This window comes from Halichoerus grypus, chromosome 4 (assembly GCF_964656455.1).
Source record: "Halichoerus grypus chromosome 4, mHalGry1.hap1.1, whole genome shotgun sequence".
NCBI classification, from domain to species: domain Eukaryota; kingdom Metazoa; phylum Chordata; class Mammalia; order Carnivora; family Phocidae; genus Halichoerus; species Halichoerus grypus.
The window spans coordinates 74,161,474-74,183,467 of record NC_135715.1 but is presented as its reverse complement, the minus strand read 5'-3'; the positions used below and the strand labels follow the sequence as shown (position 1 = coordinate 74,183,467).

Sequence of the window (21,994 nt, the reverse complement as noted above, 5' to 3'; positions counted from 1 at the left end):
AGCTATATATTCTATGTCTAATCATTTAGATATTAAAGTAAATTTTTAGACAAATATCTAGAGTTTAAGGTTTCTAGCCAATCGATATCTTCACTCTCATTCTGAACAATATGAACACCTTTGGTATAGTTCTGATTATCACACTCAAAATTACTCTGATGTTCCCTATTATTTAGTTCTAGCTTCAGATCCAGGAAGCCCAATGAATCCAAGGGACAGACTTTCAAAAATTCTGAGAAACTGTCAGCCATTATCTTTTGGACTGTTACCTTTTCCATTCTGTTTTATCTCCTAATTAGAGGTTTCTTCTTTATTTTCCATGATCACATTAAACTCTCTGCTTAAAATTTTTTCAGCACACAGGCAAGGTGAATTCAGAGATCACATCTTCATGAGCCAACTTGAATCTTACAATTTTCCCTCCACCCTAAGCCGAAGTCAAGACAAGCACATTTCTCTATTGCCCCCTACAGCATGGTGGTTTTTAGTCTTCATTCTCCCTTAATTAAGGGTGTATGTAGTTCTCAGCTTTATGCAAGAACCGCCTACTTCCTATGCTCAATGAAATGGAAGCTTATGGTGTTCGGGGTTTGCCAGAAACACTCAGGGAAAAAGCCTCTACTGACACAGGATTACCTTTCAGTGTTCTTAGGATCTCACTTCATTCTGGGACTCAATTTGGTTTTCTTACTTTTATGCCCAATCAAAGAAGCATTGGGATGTGTGTGTGTGTGTGTGTGTGTGTGTGTGTGTGTGTGTGTATCTAAGCTGTTTAGTGGGGGCAGGGTGAAAACTTAGAAAAATATCATCTGTAAAACTGCCAGAAAAAAGTCCAAGAATAATGACTTTTTTTTATCTGCCCCCCTACTTCTCTCCTACTCCAAAAAAAAAAAGACTGGTTTCCATATAAGTAGTACTTTTTTGAGGGAAAGAGGCAAAGAAAGTCGCATATCCAAATAATGTAGAAGTTATAAAAACAAAGCCCTTTATGGTACATCTCCAGCTCCTGTGGTCAACCCTATACTCCTAACCAAACCCAAGAGAGAAACCTATCAGCAACAGTAAGTTCTTTTGCCCAGTGGGTTAATGCACTGATGGCAAAAGAACAAAGTGCATCTGGTAGGAATAAGAGCTAGTGTTGGCATTACTGCTTTTCCAGAAGCTTAGACAATGGTCTAGAACAAATCTCTCTTCCCAATAAATCTCTCCATACTCCAAGATGATGTGTGTCTAGAAGGCTAGGAACATTTTTATCACTTGGAGATGATTATGACTTGATCTAGGGAAACAGTTTACCCAACATGTCAGATGCAGCTGTGTTCATGACTATAGCCACCCTTACCCACAGACGCCCGAGACTATGTTCTCCTTACAGAGAACATGAAGGAGGGGACAGCTGAGCTCCCCAGGGGGCCCAACATAGAAGCATATGGAGAGGTGGTCAGACATGACCTAATGGAAAGGAAATACCCATTGTAGGGAGTCTCTGTGTAAGTTTCCTCTAAAATGGCCAATGAATAAAGCAATATAGTTCTACAAAAAGAACACAGGCTGTGTTTTTAAAGTTGGGCCTCACATGAGCCCACTTAATGGTATTGAAAAGATCACTTACTGTCTGTGTGAGTCACTTTATTTATAGAATGGGAACATCTCAGAATTGCCATGAGATTAATATATGATAATAAGCATAATTTTTTTAAATTTTGCTGAATGTCTATAGAAATTACAGGAGGGATAGAATTAATCTAACAATTAGGCTAGAAGAAAATATGTCCAGGGAAATTAAAGATAATAAAAGTATAGAATAACTGTCAGCAAACTATGGCCCACAGGCTAAATCCAGGCTAAATCCTCTTTTTACAAATAAAGTTTCATTGGAACACAGCCACACCTATTTGTTTACATGTTGCCTATGGCTGCTTCTGATGCTACAACAGAGACTGCATGGCCTGCAAAGCTGAAAATATTTACTATCAGTCCTTTTACAGTAAACCTTTGCAGGTTTTGCAACTTTACTTTGCAGTAAAACTTTGCTGATCTATAATAGAGAGGGATGCAGAAAGCGGTGAGATGGGTAGGCCTTTGGTTTTCTTAAAATTTCTAATTCAGAATAGAAGTTCCTTAAGTGGGGGAGCTTGGGTGGCACAATCTGTTAAACACCTGACTTGCGGTTTCAGCTCAGCTTGTGATCTCAGGGTCGTGAGATCAAGCCCTGAGTGGGGCTCCATGCAGAGTCTGCTTGAGACTCTCCCTCCCAGTCTGCCACTCTCCCCCACACACTCTAAAATAAATAAATCTAAAAAAAAAAAAAAGTTCCTTAAATGCCCACTATCATAACCAACCTAGAAGAAATCAGAACCATGTCTGCAGGAAGGAACTGCCCATTTGAGGCCTTCACAATGTTGCCCACATTTACCTATAAAACCAGGAGAGAAATCACAGAAGCATCAATTTTAAAAAGCAAAAATAGAGTCAAAATGTGTCAAATATTCTTAAGAAAAATTATGATGTGAAAATCCTGGAGCCATGCTAAGAAACTTCAGCTACATTAGAACAATTTTATTTTTGGAGGGAGTCATTCCTCTAAAATGGTTATTCTTATCTGGGGCTATTTTGCCCTCCCCTCCCACCAGGGACATTTGGCAATGTCCGGAAACATTTTTGGTTGTCACAACTTTGGGGTTTTAGGGGATGATGCTACTGGCATCAAGTGGATGGAGGCCAGGGATGCTGCTAAACAGTCCACAATGCACAGGACAGCCCCCCACAACAAATAATTTTCTGGCCCAAAATGTAAATAGTGCTTAGGTTGAGAAATCCAAACAGACCTATTGATAGTACTATTTTTGCGATTGTGTGCTGTTCATACACATCAGGCTGTAACCACTTGCCTAATGGTGGGCTTTTCTCTGCTGCTCTGTGAGGTCCATGTAGAACAGAAAAAATGCCCATCTCCCTCCATCAATCAATCAATCAATCAATCAATATTTGTTGACTGAATGTATGAATGAATTCCAACTTGTAACTAAGAGAGATGTAAATACTAGGAACAATACCTGAAGAAAGCAATATGAGTTTCTGATGCTTTCTTCCTGTGTACATTTTCTTTAACAAACCCCTTGAGCATTTACACTGTGCTAGGTATTGAGGACACAACACTTAAAATTGGCAGGCCCTTCTTGGGCAGCTAGAAAAGCAGGGTGGGGGGGGGAGGTTGGGGGTAAAATTCTTTCCTAAACCAATTTCTGGACCTATATTGAAAAAAATAATTTACTTCTGAGGAGGAAGAGAACAAGGAGACTATTTTTTTATATATAATGATTATAAAGATCATTTCTATCTTCATTAATTGAACAAAGTTTAATTAAATACTTCTGGATAAAAGTGAGGAGAGAACCTTAAATGCTATAAGTGTCTATAAATGCTGAGAACACGTGCAACAGTAGGGGAGAAAAAAGGATTGACAAACATTCACAACTTACATCAAGGTCACAATGCAGTGAACAATAAAGCATTTGTAACTTATATAAACAACTAACTTACAGCAAGATCTAACAATGACTAGAATGAGATAAGCTTGAGACTTTGTAATTAAAACTAGATTTCCCCCCAAGAAACAATATTGATGCAGAAGATTATGCACCCAGGGAAGTGATAGCAGGCAGTCATTACCCTAAGGGTGCTTATGACCAGCACATCTCTTACAAACTCTTTTTCTCTTTTGCCCAAAGGACCCCCAAATCAACTCCCTTTTCCTTTTGTAAGCACCTGATGTGTAAAGTGCTCTGTTTGCTTGTACAGGTGGTAAAATGAGTCAGAGGGATAATTCCTGGTCCTTGGCTCTGTTTGACTCATTCTTCCAGTGGAAGACACTGGGGGTAAATTAAAACTCAGATCACGCAATCACCTCTGCACAGAAAGCCCCCCTCCCCCCGCTGCAGCCTCACTCCTCTCCTCTTGTCTCTCACCAACCCTCTCCCCTGAGACTCTGCCAACCAGGAATGGAGTGGACCTCTCAGGGACTTTTTTCTCTTAGTCCCAATGAGAGGAGCAAAATGTAATCATGGTTGACTCACCCGCTCTAGCTCTCTCAGGGAAAGACATACTGATGATACTTAGAAATCAAAACACTCTTACAATTAGTGTTCAAAGGAATTTTACACTGGTCAGTAATGAATTATTGATGAGGACAAAGTATCTAGCCCCACTATGCCTTTAACCTCTATCCCAAGGGCAAATATTCATGAAAATATTCCCTGAGGTAGTCTCCATATAAAGGTTGCCTTGTGCTGGTATCCAAGATCTATAAAGAACTTCTCAAACTCAACACCCAAAAAACAAATAATCAAGTCAAAAAGTGGGCAGAAGTTATGAAAAGACACTTCTCTGAAGAAGACATACAAATGGCTAACAGACACATGAAAAAATGTTCATCATCATTAGCCATCAGGGAAATCCAAATCAAAACCACACTGAGATACCACCTTACACCAGTTAGAATGGCAAAAATGGACAGGGAAAGAAACAACAAATGTTGGAGAGGTTGTGGAGAAAGGGGAACCCTCTTACACTGTTGGTGGGAATGCAAGTTGGTACAGCCACTTTGGAAAACAGTTAAATTTCCTCAAAAATTTAAAAATAGAGCTACCCTATGACCCAGCAATTGCACTACTGGGTATTTACCCCAAAGACACAGATGTAGTGAAAAGAAGGGCCATATGCACCCCAGTGTTCATAGCAGCAATGTCCGCAATAGCCAAACTGTGGAAAGAGCCTAGATGCCCTTCAACAGATGAATGGATAAAGAAGATGTGGTCCATATATACAATGGAATATTACTCAGCCATCAGAAAGGATGAATCCCCAACTTTTACATCAACATGGATGGGACTGGAGGAGATTATGCTGAGTGAAATAAGTCAAGCAGAGAAAGTCAATTATCATATGGTTTCACTTCTTTGTGGAACATAAGGAATAACATGGAGGACATTAGGAGAAGGAAGGGAAAAATGCGGGGGGGGAATTGGAGGGAGAGATGAACCATGAGAGACTATGGACCTGAGAAACAAACAGGGTTTTAGAGGGGAGGGGGGAGGGGGGATTGGTTAGCCCAGTGATGGGTATTAAGGAGGGCACGTACTGCATGGAGCACTGGGTGTTATACGAAAACAATGGATCGTGGATCACCACATCAAAAACTAATGATGTAATGTATGGTGATTAACATAACATAATAAAATTAAAAAAAAAAAAAAAAAGTTGCCTTGTACCCTGAGCAACAGTTTGTGAAGCATCGTCTTTAAATATTCCAGTCAATGACACAAAAGTAACACTGAGCCACATTAGAAAGCATGTAGACTTCCAACCAAACAGACTTAAATTCAAAGCCTATTTTCACCACTTTCAGGCTGTGTGACCTTGAGCAAAATAGTTATTCCCTTTGATCCTCTACTTCCTTCCTCATCTACAAAATAGGATGATTTGACAGTTCTTGAAGACATGTTTCAGACATAAAAATCTGTAACTCTAAATATGGTAGGTGCTTATTACTAACTTAAAATACATTCTTACCTCTTTCCACATAATCATTTTCCATGCATTCTCTCTTAACACTGGAAAACATAGAATTATATTAACTGTAACAATTGCATCAGGTAAAGTCCAAAATAATAAAAGATATTTTTCCAAAAAACTAAATGTGTTTCTTTATAAAGTACTGTCCTTATTAATTTAACCTTGATATAAACTGGAAAAATATGTAAACTGTGTTCACATGCACTGCACCAAAACAGAGCAATATGTATAATATAATGTAACTTAACATAAGGATAGATAGATGACTGTTAGGTAAAGCTATGTTAAGTTACTTCCGATCCTAAAGAGAAAACAGTTTGCCGTTACATGCTAAAATACTGGCTGATAGCCCGAAAGCAACATTATATATTTCTAATCAATTACAAAGATACCACATATCAAAACTATGACTGAGAGAGACTATGTAACACTCAGATCTTTTTTATTGACATAAGAATTGCTCATATCCCAAATATTCCAATTTTGTTTATTTTATTCTAATTAACATAATTGATGATTCTCACATATAGGAAACAGTTTCCTAATGGTTGTTCTTTGTTTTCTATATTTCTTTAAATAATGAAACGTTATGAAACATAGTACGTGTATCTATTTGGTCAATTTAGATATTTTTTATAGTGAAAGCAAATAAAAGCTTAATCTAATATCTTACCTATCGTGGTCTTTGTGTTAACTAATTTGTCTGCCATATGTCGTTTCTGTTATAGAAAAAAATCCATTATGTTAAAAGTTCAAAGTGAATAATTCACATCATAATACAAGTCATAGTAGGTTTAGGAAAGAATAGAGGCAGCAAACCTGATTGTAAAGGATTTGGGTTTTTTTTTTTTGTTTTGGGGGGGTTGTTTTTTTTGTGGGTTTTTTTTTTTTGGCTATAACTAATTTCAATTTTGTTTTGCTCTTATCCGACTCTCTCAATTAAGATGTGATCTAAGGGAGGGAGTATAGCAAAGTGGTTAAGTGTGCGGCCCCTAGAGACAGCTTACCTTGGTTGACATTCCAGCTCCGCCTCTTATGAATGTAGCCATGTCAGGTCACGAACCAGTATGTGCCTCAGTGTAAATGAATACACACACGCACGTGCACACATACACATAAATACATACAATACAGGGCCTCCTACATAGTGAAGTGCTACTTAAAATGTCAGCATATTATATGTTGCTTTCAATGACTATCTTTCCAGTTAAACACATAATTAGCAATCTTGAATTATGCCCCAATTTAGCTCAAGGCTTTTGATTAAGTTTGAAAAATTCTTTCATATTATAAAGCAATCAAAAGACCAGAAACCAAATAGATTTTACTGATGACTTGTCTTTTCAAGATATGAAGGAACGAGGCAGAAACATAGGAATAACAATAGCTAGCAATTTTGGAAAATGAGCATTAGGATTGTGAGTGAGGAGGAAGGGGACTCTACGAGAGTGACCCCAGCTGTAGTAGGTAGGGTCAGAACAAACAGAAAACAATATTAAATACCTCTCTTCTCTTCCTTCACTGCTAAAATCTGTAGGCTCATGTGAAATTGTATCTGTGGGGTCACCTGGGTGGCTCAGTCCGTTAAGCGTCTGCCTTCAGCTCAGATCATGATCTCAGGGTCCTGGGATCAAATCCCGCGTTGGGCTCCTTGCTCAGCCGGGAGTCTGCTTCTCCCTCTGCCTGCTCTGCCCCTCCCCCTGCTTGTGCTCTCTCTCTAACAAATAAATAAAATCTTGAAAAAAAAAAAAAAGAAATTGTATCTGTGATAAGGTTAAAGGAGAAATGAAGTCACTGCACAATTCCTGAACTTTTTAGCCCGTTAGGATTTTCTGGTTGCATTATAGCCTCAAAGATATATCTGATGACCACAATTAAGTCCTACTCGTTTCTCAAATAAACACACACACACACACACACACACACATAATTTAAGATTTGAAATCTTAAAACTTTAATTTGTTTCTTCACATCAACTACAGATTTAAAAAATTATACCAGTTCCAACAAGAAGCTTGAAAACAACAACAACAACAACCATGCCTCTTCTACTCAAGGGAGTAGTTTTGAGAACATTTCACTAACAGTAAACTTACATAATCTTCTACAATCTCTTTGATGCCAGAAACCATAAGAATAATCATCAAAGGCAAGAGAGTTGTATATTTTCCTGTTGGAGACACATCTGGAATTTGCTGCAAAAACAATCAGAGTGACCATGAATCTTATGATGACTCTTATATTTTGCTTAACACTAAAAGTCAGGCTATTAGTGGCATACCCGGGACATAAGAACAACCCACAGTGTCAAATAAAAAGAGGAGGGAGACTCTTAGCATATCAAAACCCTCCCTGAAGCAGGACACTAAACATTACATTATGGCAAAGTGCAACTTCTTAACACTTCGGTCATTATGTCACCTTTCCAATACTTTTGTCACATTTTGAAAAGAATAGTTAAAAACTTAAATGTCTAAAACAGCATCCTTTCAAAATAGTTAAATCCAGAAGGTCAGTTAACTGAATCTTCTTTTTGAGGCAGAAGAGAAATTTTCTTTGGAGGCACAGGTGAATAACATTTCTTATAATTTCCGGTGGAAGGCACTCTGGGTCTACCCCCCACTGTTTAAAATATGAGAAATAAAGTGGGGCGCCTGGGTGGCTCAGTTAAGTGTCTGACTCTTGATTTCGGCTCAGGTCATGATCTCAGTGTTGTGAGATTGAGCCCTGCATGGGGCTCCTCACTGAGCGTGGAGCCAGCCTTTAGATTCTCTCTCTTCCTCTGCCCCTCCTTGCCCCCCTCGCCCCTGCTCACACTCTCTAAATAAATAAATAAATGAGAAATAAAGTGATAAACAGGCTGTGGCAGTTTCCTGATGGACAGAAGGGTAGGTGAGGTCCTAGATTGGACCCTTTAGTTTTCCAGATTTAGACCAGTTCTTAGCCCTGTATTTCCAGACTTGGGCCTGTGTGTACTCTCTATGCTGCCTTATTTCCTGCTTGCTTATTATTTCTTTGTGTAGCAAAATAGTGTTTATTTTGAAACTCTCAATGATTCTTATAGTTACTTTAAAAGCAGTCCGAGGGGGCGCCTGGGCTGCTCAGTTGGTTAATCATCTGCCTTTGGCTCAGGTCATGATCTCAGGTCCTGGGATGAGTCCAGAGTGGGGCTCCCTGCTCAGCGGGGAGCCTGTTTTTCCCTCTCCCTCTGCCCCTCCCCCTGCTCATGCTCTTTCTCTCTCTCTCTCTCGCTCTCAAGTAAATAAATACAATCTTTAAAAAATAAAATTAAATTAAAATTAAATAAAATTACATCAATACATAAAAAATAAAATTACATAAATACATAAGAAATAAAATTACATAAATACATTAAAAATTACATAAACAAATACATTAAAAGATAAAACTACATAAATACACACAAAAAATAAATACATAAAAAATAATAAAAATTAAATTGAAAATTAAATTAAATAAATAAAATAAACAAAATAAACAAAATAAATAAGATACATACAATACAATACAATACAATTTGAGAACCAGAAGAGGAAGGGGAGAAATTTTAGGATTGCTTAGGCTATCGATTAAATCTGTCTTTCCTATAACTCCTATCTGCCCGTCCTCTCCATCTCTCTCTGCAGGGCACCTCCAAGCCAGTCTTGTCATTCGCAGGCCTCTCTCGTCTCTCCCTCGGTGAAGCCTAACCAGAGCTGGTCGCTTCACTCTAGCTCCTGACTGTCACTGCCTTTTTCCTATCCCTAGAATACAGTCCAAGCTTCTGAATGTAGCACACTAAGCTTCTTATAACCTGATCTCAGCTGACATCTTTAGCTTCTTTTCCACCTTATGCTCCAAACAAAATTTTTGCTGTTTCCTAGAACATTTCATACACTAGGAAAAAATTTAATACTTTAAATTTTTCACAATTGAAAATACATAAAATGTTCTCAGAGAAAATTCTACCTCTTTCCCTCCCGCCTCTTTGTCCCTGTTTCCTATAAAAGGCAACCAGTGCTTCCGTTTTGTGCCTTTGCTCACACAGTCTCCTGCGCCTGAAAGGCCTTCTCTTCTCCCGCTGCCCCTCTGCTTACTGTTAGACTCCTCCTCCTCTAATCTTTGGCTCAAAGGTCATCTTTTTCACTAGGTTTTCCTGAACCACTCACCCTCAAGCCCAAAGGACGCTGTGTTCCCCTAATACTTTATAAATATTTCTTAAAGTATTTGTATGTTAAGACTACCAGCTCTCCAAAGGTAGGAGCTAGCTCTAATAATTCATCCTTGAATTCTTAATTCCATGCACAAATTTTGGTACACACTTATGGTGACCTCTATAAATGTTCACTAATGCCTGTCTTCTGTTTAAGTTCAATTCAACAAATTCACTAAATTCTTATCCCAAAGCTTGGCCATTTTGAAGGCACTATTTCTATTCAAGGAATTTACAGTTTTCCAGGAAAAATAAAATCAGTTATAACATATAGCACAGATCATTGCTACAGAAGATGAAGATGGACTATGGCATTTTGTGAAGTTTGAAGGAAGGTGAATTTGAGCTGAGCCTTTAAGAGAATGGATAGATTATAGCCAGATGAGTGTCTTCTGGGTTAGGTAATAGAATGAACCAAGGTCTAGAGATAGGAAGAAAATTGGGGAATTGTGAGGAGGCTTGCCTCTTGGGTTGTGCTGGATTGTAGGGTTCATGATGAAAATAAGGTTGAATAAATAGGAATAAACCAAAATACGGAAAGTCTTGAATTTAACTGTTTTGAGAAGACGTTATTCCTAAAAGAAAACAGAGGGAAAGCTTCTAGACATTGGTCTTGGCAATGATTTCTTGGATATGATGCCAAAAGCACAGACAACAAAAGCAAAAAGAGACAAGTGGGACTACATCAAACTGAAAAGCTTCTGCACAGCAAGGGGAACCATCAATAAAATGAAAAAGCAACCTACAGTATAGGAGAAAATATTTGAAGCCCCCCCGATCTGATAAGGATATATAAGGAACTCCAACTCAATAGGAAAAAAAAATAATAATCCAATCAAAATGGGCAAATGACCTGAATAGACATTTCTCTAAAGACAACATGCAAATGGCCAAGAGGGACATGAAAAGGTGCTCAACATCACACTAATCATCATGCAAATGAAATTCCAAATCACAGTGAGATATCACCGCACACATGTTAGGATGGCTATTAGCAAAACACACAAAAAAAACGAGTGTTGGTGAGGATGTGAAAAGATTGGAACCCTTGTACACTTCTGGTGGGAATAGAAAATGATGCTGCTGTTATAGAAAGTAATATGAAGCTTTTACAAAAAATTAAAAATAGAACTACCATATGGTTCAGCAATCCCACTTCTGGGTATTTATCCAAAAGAGTTGAAATCAGGATCTTGGAGACATAGCAGCACTCCCATGTTCATAGCAGAATTTTTCACCATAGCCAAGATATGGGAATAACCTCAATGTCTGTCGATGGATGACTGGATAAAGAAAGTGTGGCATATATACAATGGGATATTATTCAGACTTTAAAAAGATGGAAATCCTGCCATACATAACAACATGGATGAACTTTGAGGACATCATGCTAAGTGAAATGAGCTACCCACAGAACGACAAATCCTGCATAAGTCCACTTATATGAGACATCTAACATGGTCAGATTCATGGAATCAGAGTGAAATGGTGTCAGGGGCTAGAGAGAGGGAGAGATGAGGAGTTGTTATTCACTGAGCATAAAGTTTCAGTTATGCAAAATTAGTAAGTCCTAGAGATCTGCTGTAGAACAGATGTCTGTGGTTAACACTGCTATATCGTGTACTTAAAATTGTTAAGGAGGTAGATCTCACATTAAGTGTTCTTACTGAAATACAAAAAAAGAAAAGAAAAGAAAATTAGCTATTTTAAACTAGCATTTGGACTTTCTTTAAACTATTCCTTTAAATATATTAAAATTATCCTATCATGGAGGTGGCATAAATTATAGAAGTTGGTCCAATAATATCTCATTAGTGATCTAAATTAGGAAGAACTGTGGACCAAATCATATATTGGGCATAAACATGTTTTTCAGCCCAAAAATGGGTCTTATTGAGTAACTTAAATATTGTAAGAAGAGAATTCTCTTCTTAACAGTGTTTGAATTTATTCTCTACATCAAATTCTTATTTCAGCTAAATGAGCTTTTCATATTTTCTTTTCTAAAAAGCTTAAACTAATAATGTGTTCAGAAATATTACCTGCAATATAGTAATGAACAGGAAGAAAGCATTAGCAGCTTTGCTAAACTGCAGATACAAATATCGAGGGAGGAATGACCACATGCTGTACTTGGCTGTGCTGTAGGTAAAAAGAAAAATATCATTATCAGTTAACACTGTGAACTCTAAAAACACCAAAGGAAAACCCAGAAGTAGATAAAATATTGTTATAAAACGCTGACTCTTTTCTAAAGATTTTTTTGCCATTTTTAAAAACATTCACTATTATCTGAAAACAATGTCAGGATAAAGAAAGAATTTTCTCCATTTCAGGAACTAAGTACTATGAATACAGTAGATAAGCAAGATGTATTCCACATTTTCTAATGCCCTGTAATTCTGGTAACAAAACTTCTAAACATTCATCTTATAGTTCAAGGATAATAAGAGTCACCAATTTTTCTCCCTTCTCTCCCTCACAGGTTCTTTATCACTAAAAGTTATCTTAAATCCATCAACCTCCCCCCCACCCCACCCCCAATGCCTACGCCATGTCATGGACAAAGAAAATCATCACAGGTGTGTTTCTTGTTTTCTAATGAATCTACTATATTTTAAAATCAGAAAGACCAGGAGTTTTGGGAAGACAACAGAATAGGAGGATCCAGAGTTCAACTTGTCCCACAAACACACCGAGATAACAGCTCCATCACAGAGAAGCCACACCAAAAAGGGCAGGAGGGGCAGAGTTGCAGTTGGGAACCAAATTCCTGGCACAACTAACAACAAACGGCGGGGTGGGGGCGGGGGGAGGACAGCACAAGTCCCAAGAAGCAGGAGGATCTGATCCCACACAGGGCACCCCCAGACTTGGGGACCCACACTGATGAGTCCCCAAAAATCTGGCTTTGAAAACCAGCAGGGCTTCAATCCAAGAGCTGTAAAACTCAGCAGGCATAACTGTGGGAGAGCCAGAGACAGAGAGAAAGCTGAGTCCCTGCCCTTAAAGAGCCAGTATACTAAACTCAGCCCAAGACCTGACACAGAAGCAGCAGTTTGAAAAGCACATGGGGTATACAGGAAGGAGATTTATTTACTAATGTTAAAACGTATGCTGAAGGAGCAGGAATCTGCATGAGATTTTTCTAGGAACAAGAGTGCTGGCAGAGGCCATTTCTCTTTCCCTTCCTCAGCCTAGATAGCCAGATGTTTGTGGGAGCTAGAAATACTTTTCATCTACCTTGCTAGCATTAGGGTGCCCCACCCCAGCATTCCCCTGTGGACCCACCCCATCCAACCTGCTTGATTCCTCAGCAGGCATCCTACCAAAACAGCTCCTGCCCCACCACACCCTGCAAGCAACTCCCACAGGGACGAGAACCACTTCAAAGTGACTCCTGCTCTGGAAAGAGGGAGAGATAACCCCACATACCAACATGCCCACAGTTTTTGCAGCCAGGCCTCTTAGCTGGCTATGCAGAAAGCAAGCCCTGCCCTACTGTGCATCTGCAGCTGTGTCAGAGAGGCTATTTGCAGACAGCTAGGCTGACTTCTGGCCCTGCCCACCAACAAGCCCACAGTAGCCACAGACAGATCTCTCCACAGTGCAGGGAGCAAACCCTGTCCTGTGCACAAACAGAAGGTGGGTTATTGCAGCTGGCTGAACTAAGGTAATTGAGGCTCAACCATAAGAGGAGGGTACAAGCAGCCCACAGAGGGGACACCCCTGGAGGATGTGGCTCTGGTGACCAAGGGAGATTGCACTATAGGGCACCACTCTTCTACAGAAGGCCAGTATATTCAAGTCCAGGAGATGTAAGCAACCTACCTAATACATAGATATAGACACAGAGAGTTAGACAAAATGAGGAGACAGAAGAGTATGTCACAAATGAAAGACCAAGACAAAAATCACAGGAAAAGACCAAAATGAAACAAAAATAATATGCCTGATAAAAAAAATTCAAAGTACTGATCATAAAGATACCCATGGGACTTGAGAAAAGAGTGGATGAACTCAGTGAGAACTTCAACAAAGAGACAGAAAAAATTAAAAAACCAGTGAGAGCTGAAGAATTCAATAACAGAAATAAAAAATACACTAGAGGGAACCACAAGGATATTAGAGGATGCAGAACAGATTAGCAATCTCAAAGACAGGGTAATGGAAAGCAACCAAGCTGAACAGCAAAAAGAAAAATCAATAATGGGGCGCCTGGGTGGCTCAGTCATTAAGCGTCTGCCTTCAGCTCAGGCCACGGTCCCAGGGTCCTGGGATCGAGCCCTGCATCAGGCTCCCTGCTCCGTGGGAAGCTTGCTTCTCCCTCTCCCACTCCCCCTGCTTGTGTTCCCTCTCTCGCTGTGTCTCTCTCTGTTAAATAAATAAAATCTTTAAAAAAAAGAAAAATCAATAATAAAAAAATGAAAATAGGTTAAGGGAACTCTGTGGCATCATCAAGTGTAATAACATCCACATTATAGGGATCCTAGAAAAAGAAGAGAAAGAGAAGGGGGCAAAAAATTTATGTGAAGAAATAATAGCTGAAAACGACTCTAATCTGGGGACATCAAGATACAGGAAGCAGAGAGAGTCCCTCACAAGATGAACCCAAAGATACCTACACCAAGACATATAATAATTAAAATGCCAAAGAGTAATGATAAAGAGAGAATTTTTTAAAAAGCAAGAGACAAGCAGAGAGTTACATACAAGGAAAACCCCATAAAGAGCTATATGGTGATTTTTCAGCAGAAACTGCAGACCAAAAGTTCAGAATACTAAAAGAAAAAAAAAAAACCTACAACTAAGAATATTCTATCCAGCAAGGTTACCATTCAGAATAGAAAAAGAGGTAAGGAGTTTCCCAGACAAACAAAAGTTAAAGGAGTTCATCTCCACTAAGGCAGTCTTACAAGAAATGTGTAAGGAAATTCCTTAAGTGGAAAGAAAAGGCCATAATTAAAAGAAAAGTACAAAAGGAAAAAATTTCACAGGTAAAAGCAAACATAGTAAAGGTAGTAGATGAATCACTTAAAAAGTGACTATGAAGGTTAAAAGACAAAAGTAGTGGGGTGCCTGGGTGGCTCAGTTGGTTAAGCATTGGACTTCGACTCAGGTCATGATCTCAGGGTCCTGGTATTCAGCCCCACGTCAGGCTCTGGGGAGTCTGCTTCTCCCTCTCTCTCTCTCTCCCTCTGCCCCTTCCCCTGCTTGTGCTTCCTCTCTATCTCTATCTCTATCTCTCAAATAAATAAAATATTTATTAAAAAGAGTCAAAAGTAGTAAAATTACCTTCCAAAAAAACTGGTCAAAATAAAAAGACATAAAATATGACATCATATACATAAAACAGAGGGGGAAGTAAAAATTTAGTGCTTTTAGAATGTGTTTGAACTTAAGTGCCTATCAACTTAGCATAGAGTGCTAAATACATAAGATTTCATATAAATGATCCTGATGGTAACCATAGATCAAAAACCTATAATAGTTACACAAAAAATAAAGAAATCCAAGCATAGCACTAAAGAAAGCCATCAAACCACAAAGAAAAAGAGCAAGAAAAGAAAGGAACAGAGAAGAACTACAAAACAACCAGAAACAATTGACAAAATGACAGTAAGTAAATACCTATCAATAATTAAATGTAAATGGACTAAATGCTCAAATCAAAATACATAGGGTACTGAATAGATAAAAACAAACAATAATAAACAAACATAATCCATAAGCTGCTTATAAGTTACTCACTCCAGACCCAAAGACCTGAAAGTGAAGAGATGAAAAAACATACCAAGCAAATGGGAGCTTAAAAAAAAAAAAAAAAACTGGGGTAGCAATACTAATATCAGACTAAATAGACCTTAAAACAAAGACTATAGCAAGAGACAATACACTACATAATGATAAAGGGATTAATCCAACAAGAGGATATAACAATTGTAAATATCTATGCACTCAACCTAGGAGCACCTAAACACAAAAAGCGAACATTAACAGTAATAAAGGAAGAAACTGACAGTGATACAGCTAATAGTAAAGGACTTCAACACTCCACTTACATCAATGGATAGATGATCCAGAGAGAAAATCAACAAGGAAACAGTAGCTGTGAACCAGATTAGACCAGAATGACGTAATAGATATAAACAGGATATTCCATCCAAAACAGCAGAATACACGTTCTTTTCAAGTGCACATAGAACATTCTCTAGAGTAAATCATATGTTAGGCCACAAAACAAGTCTTCGTAAATTTAGAAGATTGGGGAGGGCGCCTGGGTGGCTCAGTTGGTTAAGCGACTGCCTTCGGCTCAGGTCATGATCCTGGAGTCCCGGGATCGAGTCCCGCATCGGGCTCCCTGCTCGGCAGGGAGTCTGCTTCTCCCTCTGACCTTACCCCCTCTCATGTGCTCTCTCTCTCTCTCACTCTCTCAAATAAATGAATAAATAAAATCTTCAAAAAAAAAAAAAAAAAGAAGATTGGGGAAATCGGAGGGGGAGACAAACCATGAGAGACTATGAACTCTGAGAAACAAACTGAGGGTTCTAGAGGGGAGGGGGGTGCGGGGATGGGCTAGCCTGGTGATGGGTATTAAAGAGGGCACATACTGAATGGAGCACTGGGTGTTATACACAAACAATGAATCATGGGACACTACATCAAAAACTAATGATGTAATGTATGGTGATTAACATAACATAAAAAAAGACATTAGTAATTAGTAAAATTTAAATAAGGTCTATAGATTAGATAATAATATCAAATTGATGTTACTGTCTTGATTTTTATAATTATACTATGTCTATAAGGGAAAATGGTCTTATTTTCAGGAAACACACACTGATGTAAATAGGCATCATATTTGCAATCCAATCTCAAATTGTTCAGAAAAAAAATGTGTGATATATATGTATGTGTGTGTGTGTATGAGAAAGACTACAGAGAGAAAAAAAATTATATATATATGAGAGAGAAGGAATAATAAGACAAATGTGGCAAAATGCTAATATTTGCAAAAAAAAAAATAATATCAAGCATCTTTTCTGACCAAAATGATATGAAGCTAGAAATCAATTACAAAAAAAAAAACAAAACTGTAAAAAACACAAACATGGGGTGTCTGGGTGGCTCAGTCAGTTACTCTTCTGCCTTAGGCTCAGGTCATGATCCCAGGTTCCTGGGATTGAGCCCCTCGTCTGACTCCCTGCTCAGCAGGAAGCCTGCTTGTCCCTTGCCCCCTCCTCCCCACTCGTGCTCGCTCTGTCAAATAAATAAATAAAATCTTAAAAAAAAAAAAACAAACACAAGCACATGAGACTAAATAACACACACCTAATCAATGAAGAAATAAAAAAATACATGGAGACAAATGAAATTGAAAACACAGTGTTCCAAAATCTTTGGGACACAGTAAAACCTAAGGAAGGAAGTTTATAGTGATATGGGCCTACTTCAAGAAATTTTTTAAAAATCTCAAACAAACAACCTAACCTTACACCTAAAGGAGCTAGAAAAAGAATGAATAAAGTCCAAAGCTAGTAGAAGGAAGGAGACAATAAAGATTAGAGTAGAAATAAATAAAACGAGACTAAAACATTGGAAAAAATAAATGAAACCAAGAATGGTTCTTTAAAAAAGATAAAAATCGATAAATTCTAACCAGAGTCATCAAGGAAAAAATGACTCAAATAAAATCAGAAATGAAGGAGGAGAAATAACCAACACCACAGAAATACAAAGGATTATAAGAGAATATTATGAAAAAATTATATGCCAAAAATTGGACAACCTAGAAGAAATGGATAAATTCCTAAAAACATACAATATTCCAAAACTGAAGCAGGAAGAAATAGAAAATTTGAACACACAGATTGCTAATATTGAAATTGAATTGGTAACCTAGAAACTCCAAACAAACAAAAGTCCAGGATCAGATAGCTCCACGGGTGAATTCTGCCAAACTTTTGAAAAAGAGTTACTATATAGTCTTCTCAAACTATTAAAAAAAAAGAAGAAGAAGAAGAAGAAGAGGAGGAGGAGGAAGGAAAACTTCCAAATTCATTCTACAAGGCCAGCATTACCCTAATACCAAAACCAAATAAAGACACTGCAAAAAAGAAAATGACAGGCCAATATCCCTGATGAGAATAGATCCAAAATCCTCAACAAAATAGTATCAAACTGAATCCAACAATACATTAAAAGAATCAGGATCAAGTAAGATTTATTCCAGAGATGCAAATGTGGTTCAATATTTGCAAATCAATTAGAGTGATATATCATATCAACAAGAAAAAGGATAAAAACATATGATCATCCTAATAGGTGCAGAAAAAGCAGTTGACAAAATATAACATCCATTCTTAATAAAAACTCTCAACAAAATAGGCTTGGAGGAAACGTACCTCAACATACTAAAGGTCTTATATGAAAAACCCACAGCTAACACTACACTCAACAGTGAAAAACTGAGAGCTTTTCCTTGAAGATCAAAAACAAGAAAAGGGTGTCGACTCTCACCAATTTTATTCAAAATAGTACCACCAAGTCCTAGCCACAGCAAACAGGAAAAAAAAAGGGGGGGGGGATCCAAATTGATAAGGAAGAAGAAAAGCTATCACTAGTTGCAGATGATGTACCATATATGAAAAACCCTTAAAGCTCCACCAAACTATTGGGACTGAGAAATGAATTTAGTAAAGTTGCAGAATTCAAAGTTAATGTACAGAAATCTATTGTGTTTCTATACACTAATTACGAAGTTACAGAAAGAGAAATCAAGAAAAAAAAATCCCATTCACAATTGCACCAAAAATAGTAAAATACCTAGGAATAAACTTATTAATCAAGGAGGTGAAAGACCTGTACTCTGAAAACTATAAAACAGTGATGAAAGAAACTGAAGATGACACAAACAAATAGCAAGATATTTTGTGCTCATGGATTGGAAGAATCAATATTCTTTAAATGTCCATACTACCCAAAGCAATACTTATCAAAACACCAACATTTTTCACAGAACTAGAAGTCTTCAAATTTGTATGAAGCTGCAAAAGACCCCAAATAGCCAAAACAATCTTGAGAAAGAAGAACAAAGCTAGACATATCACAGTCCCAGATTTCAAGATGTACAATAAACCTATAGTAATCAAAACAGTATGGTACTGGCACAAAAATAGACACATAGATTAATAGAACAGAATAGAGAACCCAGAAATAAACCCACACATACCATCACTTAATCTACGACATAGGAGGCAAGAATATACAATGGGAAAAAGAGTTTCTTTAAGAAATGGTACTGGGAAAACTGGACAGCTAAATGCAAAAGAATGAAACTGGACCACTTTCTTACACTACACACACACACACACACAAAAAAAACTCAAAATGGATTAAATATGTAAATGTGAGACCTGAAATAATAAAACTCCTAAGCAGTTATTTCTTTGGCATTGAACGTAGAAATATTTTTCTAGATATGTCTTCTCTGGCAAGAGAAACAAAAGCAAAATTAAACTATCAGGACTACACTAAAATAAAAAGCTTTTGCATAGTGAAGGAAACCATAAACAAAACAAACAGGCACCCTACTGAGTGGGAGAAGATATTTGCAAATGATATATCCAATTAGAGGTTAACATCCAAAATACATAAACTTATTCAACTTAAGACCTCCCCACAATTAATCTGATTAAAAATGGGCAGAGGACCTAAATAGACATTTTTCCAAAGAAGACATACAGATGGCCAACAGATACACAAAAAGATGCTCAACATCACTAATCATCAGGGAAATGCAAATTAAAATCACAATGAAATATCACCTTACACCTGTCAGAATGGCTAAAATAAAATAAAATAAAAAACAAGAAATAACAAGGGTATAGAGAAAAAGGAACCCTTGCACACTGTTGGTAGGAATGCAAATTGGTGCAGCCCCTGTGGAAAACACTATGGAGGTTCCTTGAAAAATTAAAAATATAATTACCATATGATCTAGTAATACACTTTGGATATTTATCCAAAGAAAACAAAAACCCAAATTCACAAAGATCATGCACACCTCTATTTACTGCAGCATTATTTACAATACAAGATATAGAAGCAACCCAAGTGTCCATCCATAGTTCAATGGGTAAAGGTGTAACACATATATACAACAGAATATTACTCAGTCATAAAAGAGAATGAAATCTCGCCATTTGCACCAGCATGGATGGACCTAGAGGGTATAATGCTAAGTGAAATAAGTCAGTCAGAGAAGGACAAATACTATATGATTGCAGTCATATGGGAATTTAAAAAAGAAACAAAAAAGAGACAGACTCAAATGCAGAGAATGAACTGGTCGTTGTCAGAGGGAGGTGAGTGGGGGGGGTGGGTGAAATAGGTAAAGGGGATTAAGAGTACAGTTATCTTGATGAGCACTGAGTAATGTATAGAACTGTTGAATCACTATATTGTAGTCCTGAAATTAATATAACTCTGTATGTTAACTAAACTTCAATAAAAAAAAAGAAGCCAAACGCTCAATTCCCTAATATAGGATATTGGTGGACAACTCAGCAGATCTATGAGATTTCACTGGAAAGCACTTTACCTCATAGGTAGGTATACTAAAGAGAGCTCCCAAATGACAGTGTGCTGCTTGGTATTGCCATGAACAGGCACAAGTGAGAGGAGAGGCCAACTCAGAGAAAGAAACCTTGAAGGTGAGATGAAAACACAGCCTATTCTTGGTGGTGAACTTGAGAATTCAAAGTTTCTCAAGGCCTGAGACAACTGTTATAGCCTGAAGCATCCACACCAAGTGTTTCTTGCAGGTGAGGACCACATCTTCTTCCTCCTTCCTCTCCTCCCAGCGACACACACTTCTCACCTGATTGAGTTTTTGCAGAAACTGTTCCTAAGGGGTTCATTGCGGTAAATGGTGCGGACTTTGGACACATCTGATTCTTGCAGAGACTGTTGCCAGCCCATCTTTTCCTCCACCTCCTGACAGCCCAAAGAGAAATGGACAGGTCCTGCATCAAGAAGGCACAGGGATGTTACCCAGAAATGCAAATGAAGTCAGGCTCCAGGGACAGTAGGAAGCGCACTGCGTATTCTGGTCGGGCACTTCAGCCTGTGAGTCCCCTGGAGACAGGCTGCTTTCTCAGCCCCCAGCTCCTCATCTACCCAATCCACTTCTCCAGGGATTGGGCCCCCTAGACCTCCCCTGCCACCCTGCATTGGGGGAGGCAGCTCTACTTCCCTCACAGCTCCCACAGCCCCCTCCCCTCCCCTCCCCAGCCCCAGAGGCTCTGGGTGGGCACGGACACTCTGCCCAGGGAGGAGACTGGGAACCAAGCAGTGATATAGGACCCAGCAGCTGGGTCAGAAAGAGGAGAGGGGAGGGGAGAAGGTGAAGAGGGCTGGGGGACAGGGAGGGGAGAGTGTCTTGGCTGAAGAGCAATAGTTCCCTGACCAGAGAGCAGCCCCTGACCATGATGGTCTGAACACTCCCCTCAGTTTGACTTAATTTTAAACAGATGTCTTATCCATAGACCCCTGAACTCCCTTTCCTTTTTGTTAACATAAAACATTTGCTTTAGAATACCTAACTGTAAATTCTTACTCTACTCCCTTTGAAATGTATAAAAACATCCTTAAAAGCCCCTTGCCAGCTTTAAGATCCAGGGAATGCCTTTCTCAAGGACCTGGGATGTCTCCGAAATGTAATCATCAGAGAAGATCTCCATGGTAAGGTAGGAGCCTAACTTCAGGGGGTGCCTTGCTCCAAGGATAAAACTCCCTCCTGTCATGAAGGTGAGAGAAAATGTACTTATTCTTTGGGCAAGGCCAGTTGGCAGACACGAGTGGCCAATGACAATCCCCACGTTCCCCACCCCAGCTCTTATAAACTCTCCCATCTTTCGTTTCAGCTGAGGTGAGTTCACTTTCTCTCCCCTATTGCAATAGTCTTTAATCAAGTATTCCTTGCCTGGTTAACTTTGTCCAGGTAATGTTTGCTTTGATATCTCCTAACCCAAAAATGAATGAGGTTTTTGACCAAGGGGCCAAGGAAAGTCCCATTTGTTTCTGATGAGAAACAGAGGCAAGTATGCTCTCAACAGTAACAGCATCTTTGTGCCAGTCCATGTGCTCAGATTTCCTCAGACTTGCCGAAAGTCCTGTAGTGCAGGATTGACATGGATATTC

The 21,994-nt window shown here is 38.5% G+C and overlaps 1 protein-coding gene across 1 annotated transcript in view; it reads right to left on the bottom strand.

The window, feature by feature from the left end:
* Positions 1–20,773, bottom strand: part of LOC118541633 (phospholipid-transporting ATPase IB-like) — a 158,438-nt gene extending 137,665 nt beyond the window's left edge. The window contains 6 exon segments of the mRNA XM_078070016.1: positions 2,343–2,416; positions 5,572–5,612; positions 6,248–6,293; positions 7,671–7,769; positions 11,830–11,929; positions 20,673–20,773. Coding sequence (XP_077926142.1) covers positions 2,343–2,416; positions 5,572–5,612; positions 6,248–6,293; positions 7,671–7,769; positions 11,830–11,929; positions 20,673–20,773 — 461 coding nt within the window.
* Positions 20,774–21,994: the final 1,221 nt, after the last annotated feature.